The 22,157-nt window shown below is 44.1% G+C and overlaps 2 protein-coding genes across 2 annotated transcripts in view; one reads left to right on the top strand and one right to left on the bottom strand.

Annotated features, from left to right (window-relative positions):
• LOC109428426 (gamma-aminobutyric acid receptor subunit alpha-6) overlaps window positions 1-22,157 on the bottom strand; it is a 90,181-nt gene that overhangs the window by 4,990 nt on the left and 63,034 nt on the right. Inside the window, exons 3-7 of the mRNA XM_062844282.1 lie at window positions 11,725-11,865; window positions 11,136-11,656; window positions 11,009-11,076; window positions 10,199-10,951; window positions 5,453-5,840 (exon numbers count right to left, since the gene is read on the bottom strand). Of these exons, the coding sequence (XP_062700266.1) occupies window positions 5,453-5,840; window positions 10,199-10,951; window positions 11,009-11,076; window positions 11,136-11,656; window positions 11,725-11,865 (1,871 nt within the window). The remainder of the gene's footprint in view (window positions 1-5,452; window positions 5,841-10,198; window positions 10,952-11,008; window positions 11,077-11,135; window positions 11,657-11,724; window positions 11,866-22,157) is intronic.
• LOC109428424 (uncharacterized) lies at window positions 5,882-6,417 on the top strand. The gene is made up of 2 exons (XM_019704177.3): window positions 5,882-6,034; window positions 6,095-6,417. The coding sequence occupies exons 1-2, from the start codon at window positions 5,918-5,920 to the stop codon at window positions 6,341-6,343; spliced, it is 366 nt and encodes a 121-aa protein (XP_019559722.3). The 5' UTR covers window positions 5,882-5,917; the 3' UTR covers window positions 6,344-6,417.

The following is a 22,157-nucleotide window of genomic DNA, read 5'->3' as shown; positions in this document are numbered from 1 at the left end:
CACGCACAATTTCAAGAATTCCTTCCAAAATGCCTCCCGACATCCTGACATGGGTTTATCCAAGAATTTCTCCAAGGATACCTTCAGGGATTCCTTCAAAGATGTTTTTATGAATTCCATCAAAGACTCCTTCAGTAATTTTCTTTAAAACTTCTTAAAAGGATTGCTCCAGTCATTCCTTCACGGACTCTTCCAGGAATGTTTTTCAGGATTCTTCAGAAATCCGTTCAAAATTTCTGTAGGAATCCTCAAATAAATTCCTGGAAAAATCTTCAAGAAAAAATCTTCAAGATATTCTGAAATGAATTAGCAGTGGAATCCTGGAAAGTATTTCCAGGAATTCTGCGAGCTAACATTCAAAAAGTTCCAGGTCAAACTTTTGAGCAATACCTGAAAGAAACCATAAAGGAGTTCTTGAAGGTATACTGGAATAAATTCCTGATGCCTTGGAAAGTGTTGCTGGATAGATTCTTGAAGGGATTTATGAAGGAATTGTTGAACGAAATCTTCGAGGAAACTTTGATGTAGTTGCTGAAATCTTCGAAAAAAAATCAAGAGAAACTTTTGGGAATTCTGAAAGAAATTCTTGAAAAAATAATTTAAGGAATTCCAAAAAGATTCTTTCATGGAATTTAGGGAGTAATCCTCGAATAAATTCTAGAGGAATGCTAAAGGAGCTTCTGGAGGAATATTAAAAAAAAAAACTTCACGAATCATTAAAAGATTTTTTGGAGGGATCCTAGAAATAATTCTTGGTTAAGTCCTGAAAAAAGAACGTCGAAGAATGACGGAAATCCCATAGGAATCCATAGAGAAATTTACGTTGATTTTTTTTAATAATCTCTTGGAGGAATGCTTGATTAAATTCCTGGGGAAGTTATTGAGGGTATTCGTGATGTAATTCATAAGGTAAAGTAATTCAAAGAGTATCTTTGGAAGAATTTATACTCGAATCTCTGAAGGAACTTCAGAAGTAATCCTTGAAGAATTCTTTGAATGTATTTCAAGAAAAAAAAAACTTCTCAGAAAATTCTTTTGATCAATTCCATTCGGACCCCAAATTCGTTCTTCTGTATCGCATCCTGATTTATTAGAACATCGGTGACTTCAGTAAAGTTGTTGGGTTGGGCATGGACTTACAGATGCTGGATCGTTTAATAGGAAGCAATCAGTGAAGTACTAGATTGAAAGTAGTGAGCTGGATTTTTGTATGGTGAGATGATCAATTCTCCATTTCTGCAATAAAACGGTGCAAACAGCGTGGGTTATACGATTTCTTGCCTAATTTGATGATGTTTGAGCAAAAGTTTGGGTAACTGTGTTGTTGTATTATTGATTTCTTGCAACTTGAACAACACAGTTACTCAAACTTTTGCTCAAACATCATCAAATTAGGCAAGAAATCGTATAACCCACGCTGTTTGCACCGTTTTATTGCAGAAATGGAAAATTGATCATCTCACCATACAAAAATCCAGCTCACTACTTTCAATCTAGTACTTCACTGATTGCTTCCTATTCGGAATTTCATATATAGGTGGCGCTAGTGAGCCTGTAAGTATTCAGTATTTGAGCACATATATATCAAGATCCTGACCACATAGAATTACTCATGATGCACCGTTTGTTTGAAAATTTCACACATAGATGGCGCAACTAATCGTGCAAATTTTATATTTCATATAAGGAGTGTATCGTAAAGTAGTTGAAAATGTTTAAAATAGCCTCAAAAATAGTTTAATACTACTTTTAGGTAATATAATTTTTGGAGATACTGTATAAATCCTTGAAAAAAGAAATGGCTTTTATGATTTTCTAAAAATGTTCTTTTAACTGGATTTTTAACCCAGATTACTGAACGCATGTTTTTAAATTTTTGCACACATTCTAAAAAAATAAAATTGCGAAAAAAGTTTGATAATGTTCGAAAATTGTTAACTTTTTTGTGCAAATATAATAAGCTCCAGAATCCTCATGATATGGACAAAATATTTTTTTCAAGAAAAATCTCCACTGCATTTAAGCGCAATTCTTAAAAATGAAAAAAGGCCTTTTTTTGAGGAATGCATTTTTTCTATGCTCCTTCAAATCATGTTTACGCAAATAAAAATACATAAAATGAAAAATTCCCTTTTTTTTAAATAGGGTATGTTTTTTAATTTATGGACGAGTAAGTTAGAGCAAAAAATAAAATTTTATAACCTTTTAAGATATTAAAAGCAGAACTTCAAAGTTTGATATGAATTTTGAAAGTCGGTGTTGAATGATATGTTATGTGTACATAACTGTTAACAAGCATCAATGTTTTCCAGATTTTTAACGTACAAGTTTTATTCGCTGCAGATTTTTGAAATGTTGAAAAATCTTAACAAAATTGCATTTTGTGCAGATTTTTATTTTGTGAGGTGTATTCATTTAACCATATTTGCAATAATACTAAACATTTTCCAAATGTTTTCAAGCTGTTCTTAACCTAACCATATTGTGAAAATTTCATAGAAGATCGAAATGAAAAGATCAACCCAGTTTCGAGATATAGTATCCTGAACATTTTCAACTACTTTCCGATACACTCCTTATCAGGATCTTGAGCACTCTTTCTATGGCATAGTTGTTGGGTACGTCAAGGACTTACAGGTGATGTAGCGTTTGATTTGGAACTCCACGTATAGGTGGCGTTACTGAGCACGCATATTTCATATATCTCATATATCGCGGGATTCTGATCACTTGGAAAGATGGAGTCTTCGGAAAAGTTGTTGCGTAGGCCAAGTTCTTACTGACCATGGGCCGCTAAATTTGGAAATTTGCCATACGTAGATGGCATTGGTCAGCATCCAAATTGTATACAGTGTCGGACAAAACAATAAGACCACCAAACATTTTTCATACAAAATGACCAAGTTTGACGATGGGATGCTCAGTTTCTGGTGAACCGATTTGGCTGAATTTTTGACAGTCGCCATGGAGTTGCGTGAATTTTGATTTGTATTTAATTGATTGAGTTCTGTTCACTACATCAAAAGTTACAGATATGCGAAACGACAAAATAATAGGACCACTTTCAGATTGCCATCATCAAAGGATATATTTATGTATCTGATACTTGATGATTGATAAACAAGTACTAAAATTAAGGATGCCTTGGGGACATTTTTAATGAATTACATAACCACAAATAACCATTATACAAATCTGGTGTTGGAATTCTGTCGCACCGTATATCTGTAACTTTTGATGTAGTGAACAGAATTCAATCAGTTTTATACAAATCAGAATTCCCGTCATTCCATGTCAGCTGTCAAAATTTCAGCCAAATCGGTTAACTAGAAACCGAGTACCATATCGTCAAACTTGGTCATTTTGTATGAAATAAGACCGGTGATCCTATTGTTTTGTCCGACACTGTATGTCATATATTTCAGGATTCTGAGCTCAAAGAAACGTGGAGTCTTCGGCAAAGTTGTTGGGTAGATCAACGACTTACAGTTAATCGACCGTATAATTCGGAACTGCACATATAGGTGGCGGTACCGAGCATGCATATTTTATATCTAATTTATCTCAGGATTCATTGCCATGACTTTCAGGTTTACCCATTTTGTTGAACACGTTACTTTTTGCGTCGTGGCTCACGCTGTACAACATAGTGACAATGAGTACCATTTATGTGTGGGTATATGTTTGTTCTGCTTACTTGGCAAACTTGTGGCCGTACGGATAGCATCGTCAAACATACTCGATGGTGTGTGCAAGAGAGAAAGAGAGAGAGCATCGCTGGAGTCGTAGTGGATTGGAAATTCTATTGTTGAATGAATTTTAAGAGATTTTAGTCATTTGCAACCTATTTGTTACCTATTTGTGACTAAATTTGTAACTAGCACCGCCTAGAGATGAAATTTTGCATCATCAAACTGTAGGCTCTTAACTCACCAAACAGTTTTGCCGTGGAAACCATCTTTCTAAGTAACCAGCGTCCTAAGATTAAAAAAATATAGGCTCTTTAGCGCCACCTATTAGTGAAATTTCGAATCAAACGGCCCATCAACTGTTAGTCCTCGACCAGCTTAACATTATTGCCGAGCACATCAACACTCCAACTAATTAAAACACTGAGAAATATTAGTGAGAAATTGTGTTATTGTTGTGTCTGTTTGTCTCTGATATCACAAGATGTGATGTCTCTTAGCTTTTTCTGGGATCCACTGGTATGCGTTGGGTTCATCAAAATATTGTAACAGTCCCCTGTGAACACTATGCATGTGCACTGAGTGGTGTTTTTTTCTGAGTGCGCGCAGAAATTGTGCACTGGGATAATGACTTGCAGGCTATTGTGCTATATGAGATATACAAATTGCATGCCCACTGACGCCATCTATGAGCAAAATTCAGAGTAAAACGACTCATAATTTATAAGCTGCTTAATAGGCCTTTTCATTTGACGTCTTAAATCAGCTGATTGTTCGGGCGTTTGACAGTTCTTCTATGAAGATGACACGTTCTTGTTAGCAGCTGTTGTTCAAGCTTTGTAAACAAATGCATGCACGGATCTGTCACATGAAAAGGCCTATTGCAGAATCTTCAATTTTACTAAATAATCTGAATCCTTGTATGCTCACTAGCGTCATCTAATGACAGAGGTTCGAATCAAACGGTCCATTATGTATACCATTATCTTACCAAACATCTTTAATAAATATAATAGAAACGGTAAGAGAGTTATTATGACCTTGGGATATTTGAAGTATAAAATTTGCATACTCAGTGGGGCCACCTATGTGTGGATTTCCAAATCAAATTTTGCATCATCTGTAAGTTCTTGACCTATGAAACAACTTTGCCGAACACACCATCTTTCTATGTGATCAGGATCTTGAGATATATGAGATGTAAAATTTATATGCGCCACCTATGTGTGGAGTTTCAAATCAAACGGCTCATCATCTGAAAGTAATTGACAAACACAACAACTTTCTCGAAGGCGTCATCTTTCCAAGTGATAAGGATCTAGTGATATATGAGATAAAAAATTTACATGCTCACTAGCACCACCTAGTAGTGAAATTTCGAATCAATCGGTGCATTATATGTAAGAACTCGACTTACTGAACAACTTTCCCGCAGACGTGACGCTTCTACAAGCTCTAGATCTTCCGATAATTTCGTTTGAAGACATTATACTACTTAATTGTTTATATCAAAAAGCGCCATCTAGTGAGGAAATTTCGAATTAATCAGTTCACCGCCAGATGGTGCACGACTTACCGAACAAATTTGCCGAAGACATGAATATTCTATAACATCAGAATCAAAAGATAAAGAGAATTCAATTTGGGGTCCAAATGGACCCCAGGTATCCATTAGAGGGTTAAGGGAACTTATTGCAATAATTTCTGGAGGATCCATAAAAGGAAGCGGCAGATTCTATTATGACTGATCACCGATAACTCACCCCTTCCGGTAGCCTCCCGCTGCCTCCTCCTGCGAAACTGATCATCTCCCAAGAAGCACAACCACAGCTGCTTCCAGCGTGGTTCCTTCGGCGGCTCGGTCTGCGTCGTCCGCTCCATCGTCGACAGATGCGACGTGGTCGCCTTGAACATGTGCTGCGGATCGTTGTAGATCGGACAGATCAACGAACTGCGCCTCCGGGCCGCCATCAACCGTTGCGGCGAGTCGTGGATCGAGGCAGTCCGCGATCGAATCATGCCTCCACCGACGCCAGCGCCGCCAGCTCCGCTGTTGCTTCCCCCGCTGCCGATGATGTTCAACCCGATCTCCACCACGTTGTCGATGTCCTCCCATTCGTCTTCGTCCAGCGGGATCTCGCCACTGCCGACCTTGAATGGAGATTAATTGTAGTGTTGAGTTGTTATTAATGGAACGGGGCGATAAGGTATCGCGTCGCGTGTAGATAATGCATCACGAGGAATGCGTACGATCGCTAGAGTCGTCAGTCATCACAATGAAGTCATTGGCGGTGGTTTGTCTCTTGATCGGAGTGATCGTTCCGGCGATTTTCAGCGGAACAGTGGTGAGTTTTATCCGTTAGAATTGTCGAAGATCGTTTGATTTGAAGATATAATACTTCCAGCGTCCCTTCAGACCGCGCAAAGGCAATGCGATCAGCAAGAAGGGCTGCGATCTAGATGACGCCGCATGTCTGTTTCCAATGAGGGATTACGGAGCCATGGTAACACCTTTGACGCCTACTATGGTTCCGTTGGTTCGTACAAGTATAGTGCCACCGATCGAAGATACTACGAGAAAGCGATCCAAAAGTAGGACCAAATATCGGAAACAGCGGGTTCAGGTTGCTAGCGCGCCAAATCAAGACGTATGAAGCATTTTTGCGATATTTGTAGACACTATCTTTAGCAGTTTGTAAAATAAATTAGATTCAGATTATTTGTACAGCTTTTGTGACTGAAATGACGTCCCATTTGATGCAATCTAAGCCTAATATTCTCTTGGGAAACTACCAGGACTTCTCAATGGAAGGCTTCTTTGACAAACTCACCAGATCTCTACTACAGAAGTCCCAAAGGCTTCTCCATGGAAGCCACTGAGGCCTCCCATGGAAATCACATTGGCTTCTTCACGGGTGCTGCCAAGGCTTCTCTGCACAAGCCGCCAAGGCTGCTTTGCGCAAGCCGCTAGGGCTTCTCTGCGGAAACCGCCAGGGCTTCTCTGCGGAAGCCGCTAGGGCTTCTCTGCGAAAGCCGCCTGGGCTTCTCTGCGAAAGCCGCCTGGGCTTCTCTGCGGAAGCCGCCAGGGCTTCTATGCGGAAGCCGCTAGGGCTTCTCTGCGAAAGCCGCCAGGGCTTCTCTGCGAAAGCCGCCAGAGCTTCTCTGCGAAGCCGCCAGAGCTTCTTTGCAGAAGCCGCCAGGGCTTCTTTGCAGAAGCCGCCAGGGCTTCTGTGCGGAAGCCGCCAGGGCTTCTGTGCGGAAGCCGCCAGGGCTTCTCTGCGGTAGTCGCCAGGGCTTCTCTGCGGTAGCCGCCAGGGCTTCTCTGCGGTAGCCGCCAGGGCTTCTCTACGGAAGCTGCCAGGGTTTCTCTGCGGAACCCGCAAGGGCTTCTCTGCGGAAGCCGCAAAGGCTTCTCTGCGGTAGCCGCCAGGGCTTCTCTGCGGAAGCCGCCAGGGCTTCTGTGCGGAAGCCGCCAGGGCTTCTGTGCGGAAGCCGCCAGGGCTTTTCTACGGAAGCCGCCAGGGCTTCTCTGCGGAAGTTGCCAGGTCTGCTCTGCCAAAGCCGCCAGGGCTTCTCTGCGGAAGCCGGCAGGGTTTCTCTGCGGAAGCCGCCAGGGATTCTCTGCGGAAGCTGTCAGGACTTCTCTGCGAAAGGCACCAGGGCTTCTCTGCGGAAATTGTCAGGACTTCTCTGCTGAAGCTACCAAGACTTATCTGCGGAAGCCGCCAGGGCTTCTCTGCGGAAGCCGCGAGGGCTTCTCTGCGGAAGCCGCCAGGGCTTCTCAGCGGAAGCCGCCAGGGCTTCTCTACGGAAGCCGCCAGGGCTTCTCAGCGGAAGCCGCCAGGGCTTCTCTACGGAAGCCGCCAGGGCTTCTCTACGGAAACGGCTTTTCTGCGGAAGCCGCCAGGGCTTCTCTGCGGAAGCCGACAGGGCTTCTCTGCGGAAGCCGCCAGGGCTTCTCTGCGGAAGCCGCCAGGGCTTCTCTGCGGAAGCCGCCAGGGCTTCTCTGCGGAAGCCGCCAGGGCTTCTCTGCGGAAGCCGCCAGGGCTTCTCTGCGGAAGCCGCCAGGGCTTCTCTGCGGAAGCCGCCAGGGCTTCTCTGCGGAAGCCGCCAGGGCTTCTCTGCGGAAGCCGCCAGGGCTTCTCTGCGGAAGCCGCCAGGGCTTCTCTGCGGAAGCCGCCAGGGCTTCTCTGCGGAAGCCGCCAGGGCTTCTCTGCGGAAGCCGCCAGGGCTTCTCTGCGGAAGCCGCCAGGGCTTCTCTGCGGAAGCCGCCAGGGCTTCTCTGCGGAAGCCGCCAGGGCTTCTCTGCGGAAGCCGCCAGGGCTTCTCTGCGGAAGCCGCCAGGGCTTCTCAGCGGAAGCCGCCAGGGCTTCTCTGCGGAAGCCGATAGGGCTTCTCTACGGAAGCTGTCAGGGCTTCTCTGCGGAAGCCGCCAGGGCTTCTCTGCGGAAGCCGCCAGGGCTTCTCTGCGGAGGCCGCCAGGGCTTCTCTGCGGAAGCCGCCAGGGCTTCTCTGCGGAAGCCGATAGGGCTTCTCTACGGAAGCTGTCAGGGCTTCTCTGCGGAAGCCGCCAGGGCTTCTCTGCGGAAGCCGCCAGGGCTTCTCTGCGGAAGCCGCCAGGGCTTCTCTACGGAAACGGCTTTTCTGCGGAAGCCGCCAGGGCTTCTCTGCGGAAGCCGCCAGGGCTTCTCTGCGGAAGCCGCCAGGGCTTCTCTGCGGAAGCCGCCAGGACTTCTCTGCGGAAGCCGCCAGGGCTTCTCTGCGGAAGCCGCCAGGGCTTCTCTGCGGAAGCCGCCAGGGCTTCTCTGCGGAAGCCGCCAGGGCTTCTCTGCGGAAGCCGCCAGGGCTTCTCTGCGGAAGCCGCCAGGGCTTCTCTGCGGAAGCCGCCAGGGCTTCTCTGCGGAAGCCGCCAGGGCTTCTCTGCGGAAGCCGCCAGGGCTTCTCTGCGGAAGCCGCCAGGGCTTCTCTGCGGAAGCCGCCAGGGCTTCTCTGCGGAAGCCGCCAGGGCTTCTCAGCGGAAGCCGCCAGGGCTTCTCAGCGGAAGCCGCCAGGGCTTCTCTGCGGAAGCCGATAGGGCTTCTCTACGGAAGCTGTCAGGGCTTCTCTGCGGAAGCCGCCAGGGCTTCTCTGCGGAAGCCGCCAGGGCTTCTCTGCGGAGGCCGCCAGGGCTTCTCTGCGGAAGTCGTCAGGGCTTCTCTGCGGAAGCCGATAGGGCTTCTCTACGGAAGCTGTCAGGGCTTCTCTGCGGAAGCCGCCAGGGCTTCTCTGCGGAAGCCGCCAGGGCTTCTCTGCGGAAGCCGCCAGGGCTTCTCTGCGGAAGCCGCCAGGGCTTCTCTGCGGAGGCCGCCAGGGCTTCTCTGCGGAAGCCGCCAGGGCTTCTCTGCGGAAGCCGCCAGGGCTTCTCTGCGGAAGCCGCCAGGGCTTCTCTGCGGAAGCCGCCAGGGCTTCTCTGCGGAAGCCGCCAGGGCTTCTCTGCGGAAGCCGCCAGGGCTTCTCTGCGGAAGCCGCCAGGGCTTCTCTGCGGAAGCCGCCAGGGCTTCTCTGCGGAAGCCGCCAGGGCTTCTCTGCGGAAGCCGCCAGGGCTTCTCTGCGGAAGCCGCCAGGGCTTCTCTACGGAAGCCGCCAGGGCTTCTCTACGGAAGCCGCCAGGGCTTCTCTACGGAAGCCGCCAGGGCTTCTCTGCGGAAGCCGCCAGGGCTTCTCTGCGGAAGCCGCCAGGGCTTCTCTGCGGAAGCCGCCAGGGCTTCTCTGCGGAAGCCGCCAGGGCTTCTCTGCGGAAGCCGCCAGGGCTTCTCTGCGGAAGCCGCCAGGGCTTCTCTGCGGAAGCCGCCAGGGCTTCTCTGTGGAAGCCGCCAGGGCTTCTCTGCGGAAGCCGCCAGGGCTTCTCTGCGGAAGCCGCCAGGACTCTCTGCGGAAGCCGCCAGGGCTTTTCTACGGAAGCCGCCAGAGCTTCTCTGCGGAAGTTGCCTGGTCTGCTCTGCCAAAGCCGCCAGGGTTTCTCTGCGGAAGCCGGCAGGGCTTCTCTGCGGAAGCCGGCAGGGCTTCTCTGCGGAAGCCGCCAGGGCTTCTCTGCGGAAGCCGCCAGGGCTTCTCTGCGGAAGCCGCCAGGGCATCTCTGCGGAAGCCGCCAGGGCTTCTCTGCGGAAGCCGCCAGGGCTTCTCTGTGGAAGCCGCCAGGGCTTCTCTGCGGAAGCCGCCAGGGCTTCTCTGCGGAAGCCGCCAGGGCTTCTCTGCGGAAGCCGCCAGGGCTTCTCTGCGGAAGCCGCCACGGCTTCTCTGCGGAAGCCGCCAGGGCTTCTCTGCGGAAGCCGCCAGGGCTTCTCTGCGGAAGCCGCCAGGGCTTCTCTGCGGAAGCCGCCAGGGCTTCTCTGCGGAAGCCGCCAGGGCTTCTCTGCGGAAGCCGCCAGGGCTTCTCTGTGGAAGCCGCCAGGGCTTCTCTGTGGAAGCCGCCAGAGCTGTTCTGTAGAAGCCACCATGGCTCTACGTAAATGACACCCCAGCTTACTTACCTTCGTGAAGTAGTGCACCCCGGCAAACTCCAGCAACGTGGCAATACAGTAGATAAAGTTCATCAGTAGAAACCAATCCAGCGCGGTGGCGTACCGCACCTTTGGCAGATCCGTCCGCGAGTCCAAACTGATCGTCGACAGAGTCAGCACGGTTGTGATCCCCAGCCCAACCCGATCGCTGGTCGCCTCTCGATGGATCCAGAACGAGACCCAGGACAGAACCACGATCAGAATGCACGGCACGTACACCTGGATCAGGAAGTAGCCGGTGTGCCGCTGCAGGTTGAACGACACATGCAGCACGGAGAACTCGCCTTCCCGCCGGGCGAAGGTGTAGTTCTTCTGGTGGAAGCTCATCAGGTCGAACTGCGAGAGGGTCATGCCGGGCACGAAGTTGACCGAGTCGTCGTCCTTCCACTGGTAGATGAGTTGCTGACGGGAGTAGGCGTAGCTGCCGAGGACAAGGGGACACGACTGGCGATCCATGGGGAAGCTGCGTAGCTGCATCAGACAGGACGCCTTGATGGTCAGGCGCATGGAGTAGAGGATTTCGCCGTCCTGACTCAGACGGAGCAGTTTGTTCGGTACGGTGATGGTGTGGACGTGCGAGTGCTTCCCGTTGTAGAAGTACGTGTCCGGGCGCCAGATACGCTCCAGCATTTTGATGCTGAGGGAGAGGCTTTTGATCGGGCCGTGGAAGCTGAGCCGTTTGTCGCGCCAGTACTGCCGGAAGTAGCAATCCATCGAGTAGTCCTTGAAAATAGAAGAATGATGATTAGTTGGATTTCGGCTTGCTTTGATTACGCTTACCATATCGAGTTCAGACACAGGTCCCATACTACGTATCAGAATGTTTGTTTTGACAATCGTGGGTATGCCTAAAATTTCAAACAGGTATTCTTTGAATTGATTCACAGACAAATGATCTTAGAAATACCTTGACCGTGCGTCGGCATCTGAGAGTTCTCGTAACTCTTCAGTAGGTTTTCCAAAATCAGAGTAATATTCTTGCTGAGCATGTCATCGGCGGCCGATCGTTTCCGAACCTTTCGCAGCATGGCGTCCTCGAAGCGGTCGTCGTTGAGTGAGCCGTTGGCCAGCTGCGTCGCCGACGATGACGGCCGTGTACCCGTTTTGAAGAGTTGCTCTTTGTCGGCCATATAGCCATCGATTTCCGCCGACGGTGGAAGGTTTCGCCGTCGCGGAGCCATGTTGTAGATGTAGTAGCGTTGGAATTTCTGCTGTTGCGGGTGTTCAATCTGCGGTGATGATGGTGGAGGGGGTGGTTGCGGTTGCGGCGCTTGATCTAGTAGGCCTCCGGTTGGTATGGAGATATGACGCAGTCGACGGGGCTCCAGGGGCAAAGGTCGGCTGCTGCGCTGATTGTCGGCATCGTAGTCGGCCTTGGCGTAAGTTGAGGAGTTACGCTGTTTGCGGTTGTGAGGTGAATTACTGATTCTGGAACAATACAGAAAAGTAAAGAAATCCAAGTAAAGCACAAAACTCCACTGACTGAATTAAATTACCGTGGAATGTAATAGAAATATTTGTGCTTCCGTAAATGCCCGACAGAAACGTTGGCTGCAATCAGCAGTCCGTTCTCGAGGGTGTTGTGTTGCTGCACGTGGCCGGCTTTTACCGAATAACCCGCGACGAACGTGATTAATCTGTTGGGAGATGAAGTAAGAACATAAAGTAGGTTAAATGGATGGGATTCCAATCGATTTTTCTTTTTAGCGGCTCTTGATCACTGTCTGTCATGAAAGATGCACAATTCAGAGAAAAACTTCCATCTTCGATTCAATAAAACATTGTTTAAATATTTGAAATGATGAACAATGTCATTATTTTTCGATTTTATTGCTCTAGAGCAGCTTTATAACTGGAATTACTGTCGAGCACAGTAGGCGTGCATCCGTACACACCCCAAAGTCGTCAACCATCATAGCAGTCAAGATCTGTAAACCTTCGTTCTGTACGCGAAACAGACAAATCGACTGGTTTCACAAACTGACTTCACAACTACAATCTCTTCATTATCAATTCCACTTTGGCTGGGGTTTACTCGGTTTAATCGAATCTGAAAATGCAAGTACCTTAATCACCTTGTAATTGTTTTCCCGTTGAAAATTCTTTCTGTGTTTCAATCTTCGCATTCCCAGTTCATCCGTAGCAACAAATCTCTTCGGAGAAGATAAAAAAACAGAACCAAAACTTTCCCCCATCCTAAAACTATAAGTCCCTGAACGGAACCAGGTTTCCAGCTGGGATTTTTTTTTTCAATTGTCGACGACTGTCGTCGCTTACTAACATGAAAAGGGAAATTTGCCAGACGGTCTTCATTTCGCTTGGCGCTTGCCTGTTTTGGACATTCTATCAGTTTGTGATTTTGAAAAACTCCCAATCCAATAGGTACCGATACAATTCTAGGAATGGGCCTTTTCATTTGACGTCTTAAATCAGCTGATTGTTCGGGCGTTTGACAGTTCTTCTATGAAGATGACACGTTCTTGTTAGCAGCTGTTGTTCAAGCTTTGTAAACAAATGCATGCATGGATCTGTCACATGAAAAGGCCTATTGCTTTTCTCTAACCTCTACGTCCACGTTTAATGGAGATCACGTGTGTGATATACAGTTTAAAAACCCGAGCTGATACGGTTCGGTTTGAAATTGATTTTCTTTGTATTCGAAGAAGGAAATGATGAGAACGAATACCCGTTTTAATAGTGCCTGCCTGTGCCGTTTGTTTTAGATTTTAGCAGCGAGAAGGGTTTGGCTAGACGTACATCTAATTAAGGCATGGGTTGATACAAATAGTATACATTAACATATAAAATCTTGGTTGGTCGTATGGATGTGAAATTTTATGATTGATAAGCAGATTGTGTAAGATAAGGAAGGCTTTTCCCTTACGTTTTAAATAAAATTGTCTTTTGGCTAGGATATTAGTTCCATTTCTTCGCACTTCGCTTCTTCCAGGCGGCACTTTTTCTCCCGAAAGAGGCGGGTCTGCTATTTCCGCTTCTGTTTGTAACGTTCCACGTTCTGTCGAGTCCCTTGCTGCAGCATTACCGCTTTCGCTGCATTCTTCTCCTCCAAAACCGTTCTGCACTCTTCGTCGAACCAATCGTTCCGTCGATTCCGTTCCACGTACCCGATGGTGCTTTCGGCTGCGTCGTTGATGGCCACTGTATTCCAGCAGTCCTCTAGAGTGGCCTCATCGAGCTGACCTTCGTCTGGCAACATGGCCTCGAGATTCTACGCGTATGCTGAGGTGACATCCGGTTGCTTCAGACGCTCTAGCCCGCGCAGAAGGGCATACCCTACAAATACCATGCGATGAGCAACATGTGCTCTAATACCTAAAATCGTTATTGCTGAGTTATTCTACGAAATGTTATGAGAACATCACAGTAACAGTTGGGGGTATTTGAGCAGAGTTCGGTATTGATGTAGTATTTGTTGGTTTAGCAGTGAAAATAACCGAAGAGCAAAATTTTCTATTACAACAAGAAGTCATCGAACAAATGAAACATTTAATAACAAGAAATGTTATTAGTTTGTTATTCAATAACTTTGGAATAACAAATACAGCACTTGAAATTTTAGGTATGCATTCATTATTGAAATAACAAGACTTGTTATTTTCTAGGTGTTATTCATACAATACTTTGGAATTCATTTTTGTTATTTTGCCTCTTATTACCACCTAATGAAGGGCATATCATGGTATGGTAGTATTAAGATAAATACCTTGATATGTTATTCACTTGATATTTTCTTCTGCTCGGGAGGTTGTACCGTGGCGGTCGCCGGTACCGTACATCGTTGATGACGGAGAGTTTTAGGCGCATTTTGACCATCACCAGATAGTGGTCGGAGCCCAAGTACTACAGAAAACATCTTGGAAAATGAAATTTGTAAAAGATGTTATAATTTAGTGCTATAATCGTATCTGAACACATCTTGTGTTGAAATCTTGTTGTATCTATGTTTGACAAAAAGAAGTGTTAAAAAATCTTATCAAAATCACCAGTTAGAATAACATAAATTTAACGTTGATTTAACAAGATTTTTGTATCATCGTCTGCTTCAATTAACCTTCGTCGTGCATTAGGGTCATTATGACCCAAAACGCGATTTCAATCATTAATATCTCTTTTGTAAGTTAACTTATCGTAATGAAACTTCTTGACTTTTAATATTTTGCAGAAACGAGTCTTTTGAAAAAAAAAATTTTCTTAAGGTGAAACCAAAATGGCGCCACAAAAAAAGTTACGAATAATGCATTGGGGTCATTATGACCCAGAAAATCAAACTCTTATAGAATGATGATTTTTTCACCAATTCAAATGGCCAAAGTCTTATTTGATAGATGATTACGTCAAGAATGTGTTGATATGTTGAAATAGTGGTTCCGGGATCATTGGCCACCGGGAATCTGCTACACAGGGCACCATGTCGGACATGTGGGATAGCACTACATTTTGCCAGTAGTTGTGGAATATCTCGCATTCTGGACCACTTAGAAGGATACTGTCTTCGGCAAAGTTGCTCAGAAGACTAAGAGCTTTCACATAGGAAACAATTTAGTTCGAGAATCACTCACTGCGTGGCGCTAGTGTTCCTATAAGCTTCCAGTTCAGTCTGAACGTCGTATATCTCGCGTTCTGGACCACCTAGAAGGATACTGTCTTCGGCAAAGTTGCTCAGAAGACTAAGAGCTTTCACATAGGAAACAATTTAGTTCGAGAATCACTCACTGCGTGGCGCTAGTGTTCCTATAAGCTTCCAGTTCAGTCTGAAATTCGTATATCTCGCATTCTGGACCACATAGAAGGATAATGTCTTCGGCAAAGTTGCTCAGAAGTCTAAGAGCTTTCATATAGTAAACAATTTAGTTCGAGAATCACTCACTGCGTGGCGCTAGTATTCTTAGGTGTTTCCAGTTCAGTCTGAACGTCGTATATCTCGTAATCTGGACCACTTAGAAGGATACTGTCTTCGGTAAAGTAACTCAGAGGACTAAAAGCTTTTACATAGAAAAAAATTTAGTTCGAGAATCACTCACTGCGGGGCGCTAGTGTTCTTAGGTGCTTCCAGTTCAGTCTGAACATCGTATATCTCGTGTTCTGGACCACCTAGAAAGATACTGTCTTCGGCAAAGTTCCTCAGAAGACTAAGAGCTTTCACATAATAAACAATTTAGTTCGAGAATCACTCACTGCGTGGCGCTATTGTTCTTAGGAGTTTCCAATTCAGTCTACATGCCGTATATCTCGTGATCTGGACCACTTAGAAAGATACTGTCTTCGGCAAAGTTGCTCAGAAGACTAAGAGCTTTTACATAGGAAAAAAAATAGTTCAAAAATTACTCACTGCGTGGTGCTAGTGTTCTTAGAAGCTTCTAGTTCAGTCTGAACGTCGTATATCTCGCGCTCTCTACCACTTAGAAGGATACTGTTTTCGACCAAGTTACTCAGAAGACTAAGAGTTTTCATGATGTGATGCTACACACCAAGACGCTTACAGCCAAATTTTGTTGAGCTGAAAGATTAAGCTTTTTCGGCAAAATTTGCTGAGTTACAGCAAAACGTTGATGGTGATCAGTAGATTTGACTGAACAAATCAGCAAACCTTGCTAAAACTTTTAACTCGGCAAATTTTAGTTAAAATTTTTGGGGTGTATTGTTCTTAGTAGCTGAAAGCTTGATATAATCGTTGTGTATCCGTGTTACTATGTTTGTAAAACCTTCCAAGAAGAAAAGAAGCTTTTACATTGAAAGTTTATTTCAAAATTTTCTCACAACGTGATACTTGTGTTCTTTGGAGCTGTCAGTTTAATTTCGGGTCATGCAGTTTATTCGGATTTTTTTTTCAGTTACGACCTTGGATATCTGTGCAGCAATTCCTGAGGTCAGATTTGAGCTGCACGAAATTCTCCGGGTCCGAGGAAAACAACAGAAACCCGTTAGAGAAGTGTTGGCAGGACTTGATTTGGAATACATGAACCTGATTTACCAGCTTTTGTAACGTGTTGTTGTCAGAGTTTGATGTATTATGTACCTTGTTTTCGTTGTCCGCCTTTTGGTTTTGTTGTTCGCCCCTGTCTGTCGTCGCCCGCCTTCCGTGTGTCCCCTTCTTGTCGTTGTCTTCCGATAAAGTCCTTTCTTTTTGGTTCCGTTACAGATATGGACAATTGGTCCCATCAATGTTTTTAGAATAAGTAAGCAAAAAATTTTGTTTTAAACCCATAAATCCATCCTTCCCAATTTTATTTTATTTTATTTTATTTTCAATCCTTAACCTCGAAACAGCCGCGAGTACTTCGGCTTCCCAAACTAACATAGTTTTAAGGCAGTAATAAATTGAAAAATGTAAAATCAATGTAATAACAAAAGATTTCGGCTCAGTTATGCCCATGTGGCGCTTGAGCCTTCCAAATATACGAATAGATAAAAAAAATTCTTTGGTGAAATTTTTCAAGATTTTTTAGGAACTTATGTAACATATGCTTCGGCAATGGCTTTGTGGAATTTTTCAAAAAATTTCTTCTACGGAAATTTCTTTGGGAATCCCGTCTGAAAGTTCTTTTTGTTTTTTTTTTACAATTCAATTGGAAAACCCTATGCTTATTACTTTGGGAATATTTGTAACATTCTTTTGGAAACATATGTGCCAATTCTTACTGATTCGGTATATCTTTTGCAAATCGTTTTGGCGAATTCCGTAAAAGTAACCCTGCGAAAATATTTCGAATTTCCTTTTGGCGGAATTTCTTCAGCAAATTCTTTGAAAATCCTTTAGCAATATTTAGTGGATTTGATCCAAAACTTCATGTAAGTTTTTTTTTGGGTTTTCTATTTCGGCAATTCTTTGAAATTTTGTTCGATAAATCTTTTGGAAATTTCTCAGCAGTAATATTGGAAATTGATTGAAGTTATTATATTTGAAAATACCTACAGCATAACTGTGGGGTTCGTGATTGTACTGTTAGTAACGCCAGCCTTTTAGGCGTATTGTAAGCCACGAATTGTGGGTTCGATTCCCATCCCGGTCGGGAGAACATTTTCACCAAACGGAAAATTCTTCATTGAGCCACTGGATATTTTACAGTCTTACATGTAATCCGTTGTCTAGTGTAAGTTATATACAGTCTGTGGTCTTTGGCTCAAGAAGGTGTGCAAATTTATCAGGCAACTCTTACGGGATTTCCTTTATCAATTTCTTTGGAAGTTTTCTTTTATCTGTTTATTCGGGAATTTTCTGCCGTAGGCAGGTTCATACCGGCTTTCTTTGGAAGTTTTATCTGCAATCCCTTTGGAAATTTAGCTGACAATTACTTTTGTTATTCTTTCAACAGCTCTTTGCAAAATTGAATTTTTAAAAATTTCTTCAGTATTCTTTCAGCATTGGAAACTCCTTTAGAAAATCCTTACAGAATTTCGTTTGTTATTACTTTGGAAATTCAATTAGATACTCCTCACAAAATGAAAAAACACAATGGCATGGCCGGAGAAAACCTCATCGGAATTACCTTAAGAATTTCCAAAAATCAAGGTATTTTCAAGAAGACGTTTTCTATGCGGAAGCTCTTAGTCTTTCGATCATTTTTTCCCAAGACAGTATCCTTCTAAGTGGTTCAGATCGCGAGATATACGACGTTCAGACTAAACTGGAATATCCCAAGAGCACTAGCGCCACATAGCGAGTGATTCTCGAACTAAATTGTATTCTATGTGAAAGCTCTCAATCTTCTGAGTAACTTTTCCCAACTTACTTTTCTAAGTGGTCCAGATCGCAAGATAAACGACGTTCAGACTAAACTGGAAGCAACCAAGAGCACTAGCGCTACGCAGTGAGTGATTCTCGAACTAAATTGTATTCTATTTGAAAGCTCTGAGTCTGCCGAGTAACTTTTCGCAAGGCAGTATCCTTCTAAGATGTTCAAAATGTGAGATATAAGACGTTCAGACTGAACTGGAAGCTGCTAAGAACACTAGCGCCACGCAGTGACTAAATTATTTGTTCTGAGCAACTTTGCCGAAGGCAGTATCCTTCTAAGTGGTTCAGAACACGAGATATAGGACGTTCAGATTGAACTGAACGCTCCTAAGAACACTAGCGCCACGCAGTGAGTGATTCTCGAACTAAATTGTTTACTATGTGAAAGCTCTTAGACTTCTGAGCAACTTTGCCGAAGACAGTATCCTTCTAGGTGGTCCAGAACGCGAGATATACGACGTTCAGACTGAAGTGGAAGCTCATAGGAACACTAGCGCCATGCAGTGAGTGATTTTCGAACTAAATTGTTTCCTATGTGAAAGCTCTTAGTCTTCTGAGCAACTTTGCCGAAGACAGTATATTTCTAGGTGGTCTAGAACGCGAGATATACGACGTTCAGACTGAACTGGAAGCTTATAGGAACACTAGCGCCACGCAGTGAGTGATTCTCGAACTAAATTGTTTCCTATGGGAAAGCTCTTAGAATTCTGAGCAACTTTGCCAAAGACAGTATCCTTCTAGGTGGTCCAGAACGCGAGATATACGACGTTTAGACTGAACTGGAAGCTTATAGGAACACTAGCGCCACGCAGTGAGTGGTTCTCGAACTAAATTATTTCCTATGTGAATGCTCTTAGTCGTCTGAGCAACTTTGCCGAAGACAGTATCCTTCTAGGTGGTCCAGAACACGAGATATACGACGTTCAGACTGAACTGGAAGCTTATAGGAACACTAGCGCCACGCAGTGAGTGATTCTCGAACTGAATTATTTCCTGTGTGAAAGCTCTTAGTCTTCTGAGGAACTTTGCCGAAGACAGTATCTCTCTAGGTGGTCTAGAACGCGAGATATACGACGTTCAGACTGAACTGGAAGCTTATAGGAACACTAGCGCCACGCAGTGAGTGATTCTCGAACTAAATTATTTCCTATGTGAAAGCTCTTAGTCTTCTGAGGAACTTTGCCGAAGACAGTATCCTTCTAGGTGGTCCAGAACGCGAGATATACAACGTTCAGACTGAACTTGAAGCTTATAGGAACACTAGCGCCACGCAGTGAGTGATTTTCGAACTAAATTGTTTCCTATGTGAAAGCTCTTAGTCTTCTGAGCAACTTTGCCGAAGACAGTATCCTTCTAGGTGGTCCAGAACGCGAGATATACGACGTTCAGACTGAACTGGAAACTTATAGGAACACTAGCGCCACGCAGTGAGTGATTCTCGAACTAAATTGTTATCTATGTGAAAGCTCTTAGTCTTCTGAGCAACTTTGCCAAAGACAGTATCCTTCTAGGTGGTCCAGAACGCGAGATATACGACGTTCAGACTGAACTGGAAGCTTATAGGAACACTAGCGCCACGCAGTGATTCTCAGAGTGATTCTCGAACTAAATTGTTTCCTATGTGGAAGCTCTTAGACTTCTGAGCAACTTTGCCGAAGACAGTATCCTTCTAGGTGGTCCAGAACGCGAGATATACGACGTTCGGACTGAAATGGAAGCTCATAGGAACACTAGCGCCATGCAGTGAGTGATTTTCGAACTAAATTGTTTCCTATGTGAAAGCTCTTAGTCTTCTGAGCAACTTTGCCGAAGACAGTATCCTTCTAGGTGGTCTAGAACGCGAGATATACGACATTCAGACTGAACTGGAAGCTTATAGGAACACTAGCACCACGCAGTGAGTGATTCTCGAACTAAATTGTTATCTATGTGAAAGCTCTTAGTCTTCTGAGGAACTTTGCCGAAGACAGTATCTCTCTAGGTGGTCTAGAACGCGAGATATACGACGTTCAGACTGAACTTGAAGCTTATAGGAACACTAGCGCCACGCAGTGAATGATTTTCGAACTAAATTGTTATCTATGTGAAAGCTCTTAGTCTTCTGAGCAACTTTGCCGAAGACAGTATCCTTCTAAGTGGTCCAGAATGCGAGATATTCCACAACTACTGGCAAAATGTAGTGCTATCCCACATGTCCGACATGGTGCCCTGTGTAGCAGATTCCCGGTGGCCAATGATCCCGGAACCACTATTTCAACATATCAACACATTCTTGACGTAATTATCTATCAAATAAGACTTTGGTCATTTGAATTGGTGAAAAAATCATCATTCTATAAGAGTTCGATTTTCTGGGTCATAATGACCCCAATGCATTATTCGTAACTTTTTTTTAATGCCCGAAGAAGGTTAGATGTTTTGTAGTACATAGTTAAAACCTTCGGTTCAAAATATGTTATCAATACGTTATTTTAAAGTATTGAGTACGTCAATATACAAATATCCTTTCACAGTCTTGTCATGAAAATCACTGTCTTGAGCATTATGAATGAAACAACTTTTACAAATAAAAACACAGAAATTGAACCATAGTAGCATCGGCATTCATCTGTATTGCTTTGTCACTTGTTTAAAGGTAAACACAGGTACATAAATACTATTTACAATGGTTGGCGAAACCCTTTAAAGCCTGAATAGATCCGAAGAAGGAAGCCACCACTTCTAACTTCACCTAAATGTCCTATTATCACCTTATAATCACTTTAGATACTTACGTGGCGGCTTAATTCCAATGTAAATCCCAGTTTAAAAACACTATAAATGATCCCGCGAAACATTGAAAGTTAATTTATTGATATTGGCTCTGTAAACTGCGAACTGTGATAGTTATTGTTATATTTATGTTCAAAACAGGTATCCAAAAAACAAAAATCCCTTCCGTGTATGCTATTTGCAAATGGTTGTTGGAAATACGTTGAAATGACGTTTTTTCAATGTATTATTGAAGGTATTTGAGAAACATGTTACTGAGATGCTCATAAAATGTAATTTGAACGTATTTCTAATATTTTGAAATTTTTCATATCAGGCCAGATGAATTACAGTGCCTGCTAAAAAGTTTCACAATGTAACACTTCAGCCGTTGATTTATCTACATTTTTTTTTTCAAAATAATAATTTATCTGGGAGAGTTAAAAAATTGATTGAAATAATATATTTTCCTTATCCTTGTTGCACATTCTAAAAACACATGTATTGAAAAACATCTTTAGTAACATCGAAGATGTTTTATAAGCCGTGATTAAGGCTATGGATTGCCAATCCAGAAACGGCGGGTTCGATTCCCGTTCCGGTCGGGAAAAAATTCTCTACTCCATGGGCATAGTGTATCATTGTACTTGCCTCACAATATACAAATTCATGCAATGGCAGGCAAAGAAAGCCCTTCAATTAATAACTGTGGAAGTGCTCAAAGAACACTAAGTTGAAGCGAGGCAGGCCAAGTCTTAGTGGGGACGTAGAGCCATAAAGAAGAAGAAGAAGATGTTTTATAAGCCGCCATTTTTTGCGCTTTTTCGGTGATATAAGTGTACTAAAATACGTTTCCGAAATTTGGAACAAAACATCGGCGTTTGTATGAATTATGTATTACAGGCGTACCTCGATAGTACGTACCCTCGATAGTACGTACATTTTGCCTCGATAGTACGTACACCAAAATTTAGTTAAATTTTAATCTACAAAAATGAGTTCGAATCATTAGTAGACGTATAGCAGAGACTGCGATACTATAAATTTGTGTTATGCAGACTCCTATAACACGGATTTTCATTAATCAGTTTTAAAATATAGCGAAATGAAAGGCATGAACGAATACGTTTCATGTAATGATTGCAGTATTCTTCGCTTTCTGCCAGTCATAATATTTGGCATCATCATTCTGGCGTTAAATCCCAACTGGAGAGGACTGCTTCTCAGCTTAGTGGTTGATAAGCACTTGCACAGTTATTAACTAAACGTTTTCTTTACCAATAAAACGTTGTAATAAAATAAAAAAGCACATGATGGTTCTATTTTGTGTGGTAATAAACTAAATTTCTCGGCGAAGAATGCTCTCCAAAACATAAATCAAACCCATCAAGTTACTTATCCAAACCATTGATTTCAGTTCAC

This window comes from Aedes albopictus, chromosome 1 (genome assembly GCF_035046485.1).
Source record: "Aedes albopictus strain Foshan chromosome 1, AalbF5, whole genome shotgun sequence".
Taxonomy (NCBI): domain Eukaryota; kingdom Metazoa; phylum Arthropoda; class Insecta; order Diptera; family Culicidae; genus Aedes; species Aedes albopictus.
This window is presented reverse-complemented; position numbering and strand designations above follow the sequence as displayed.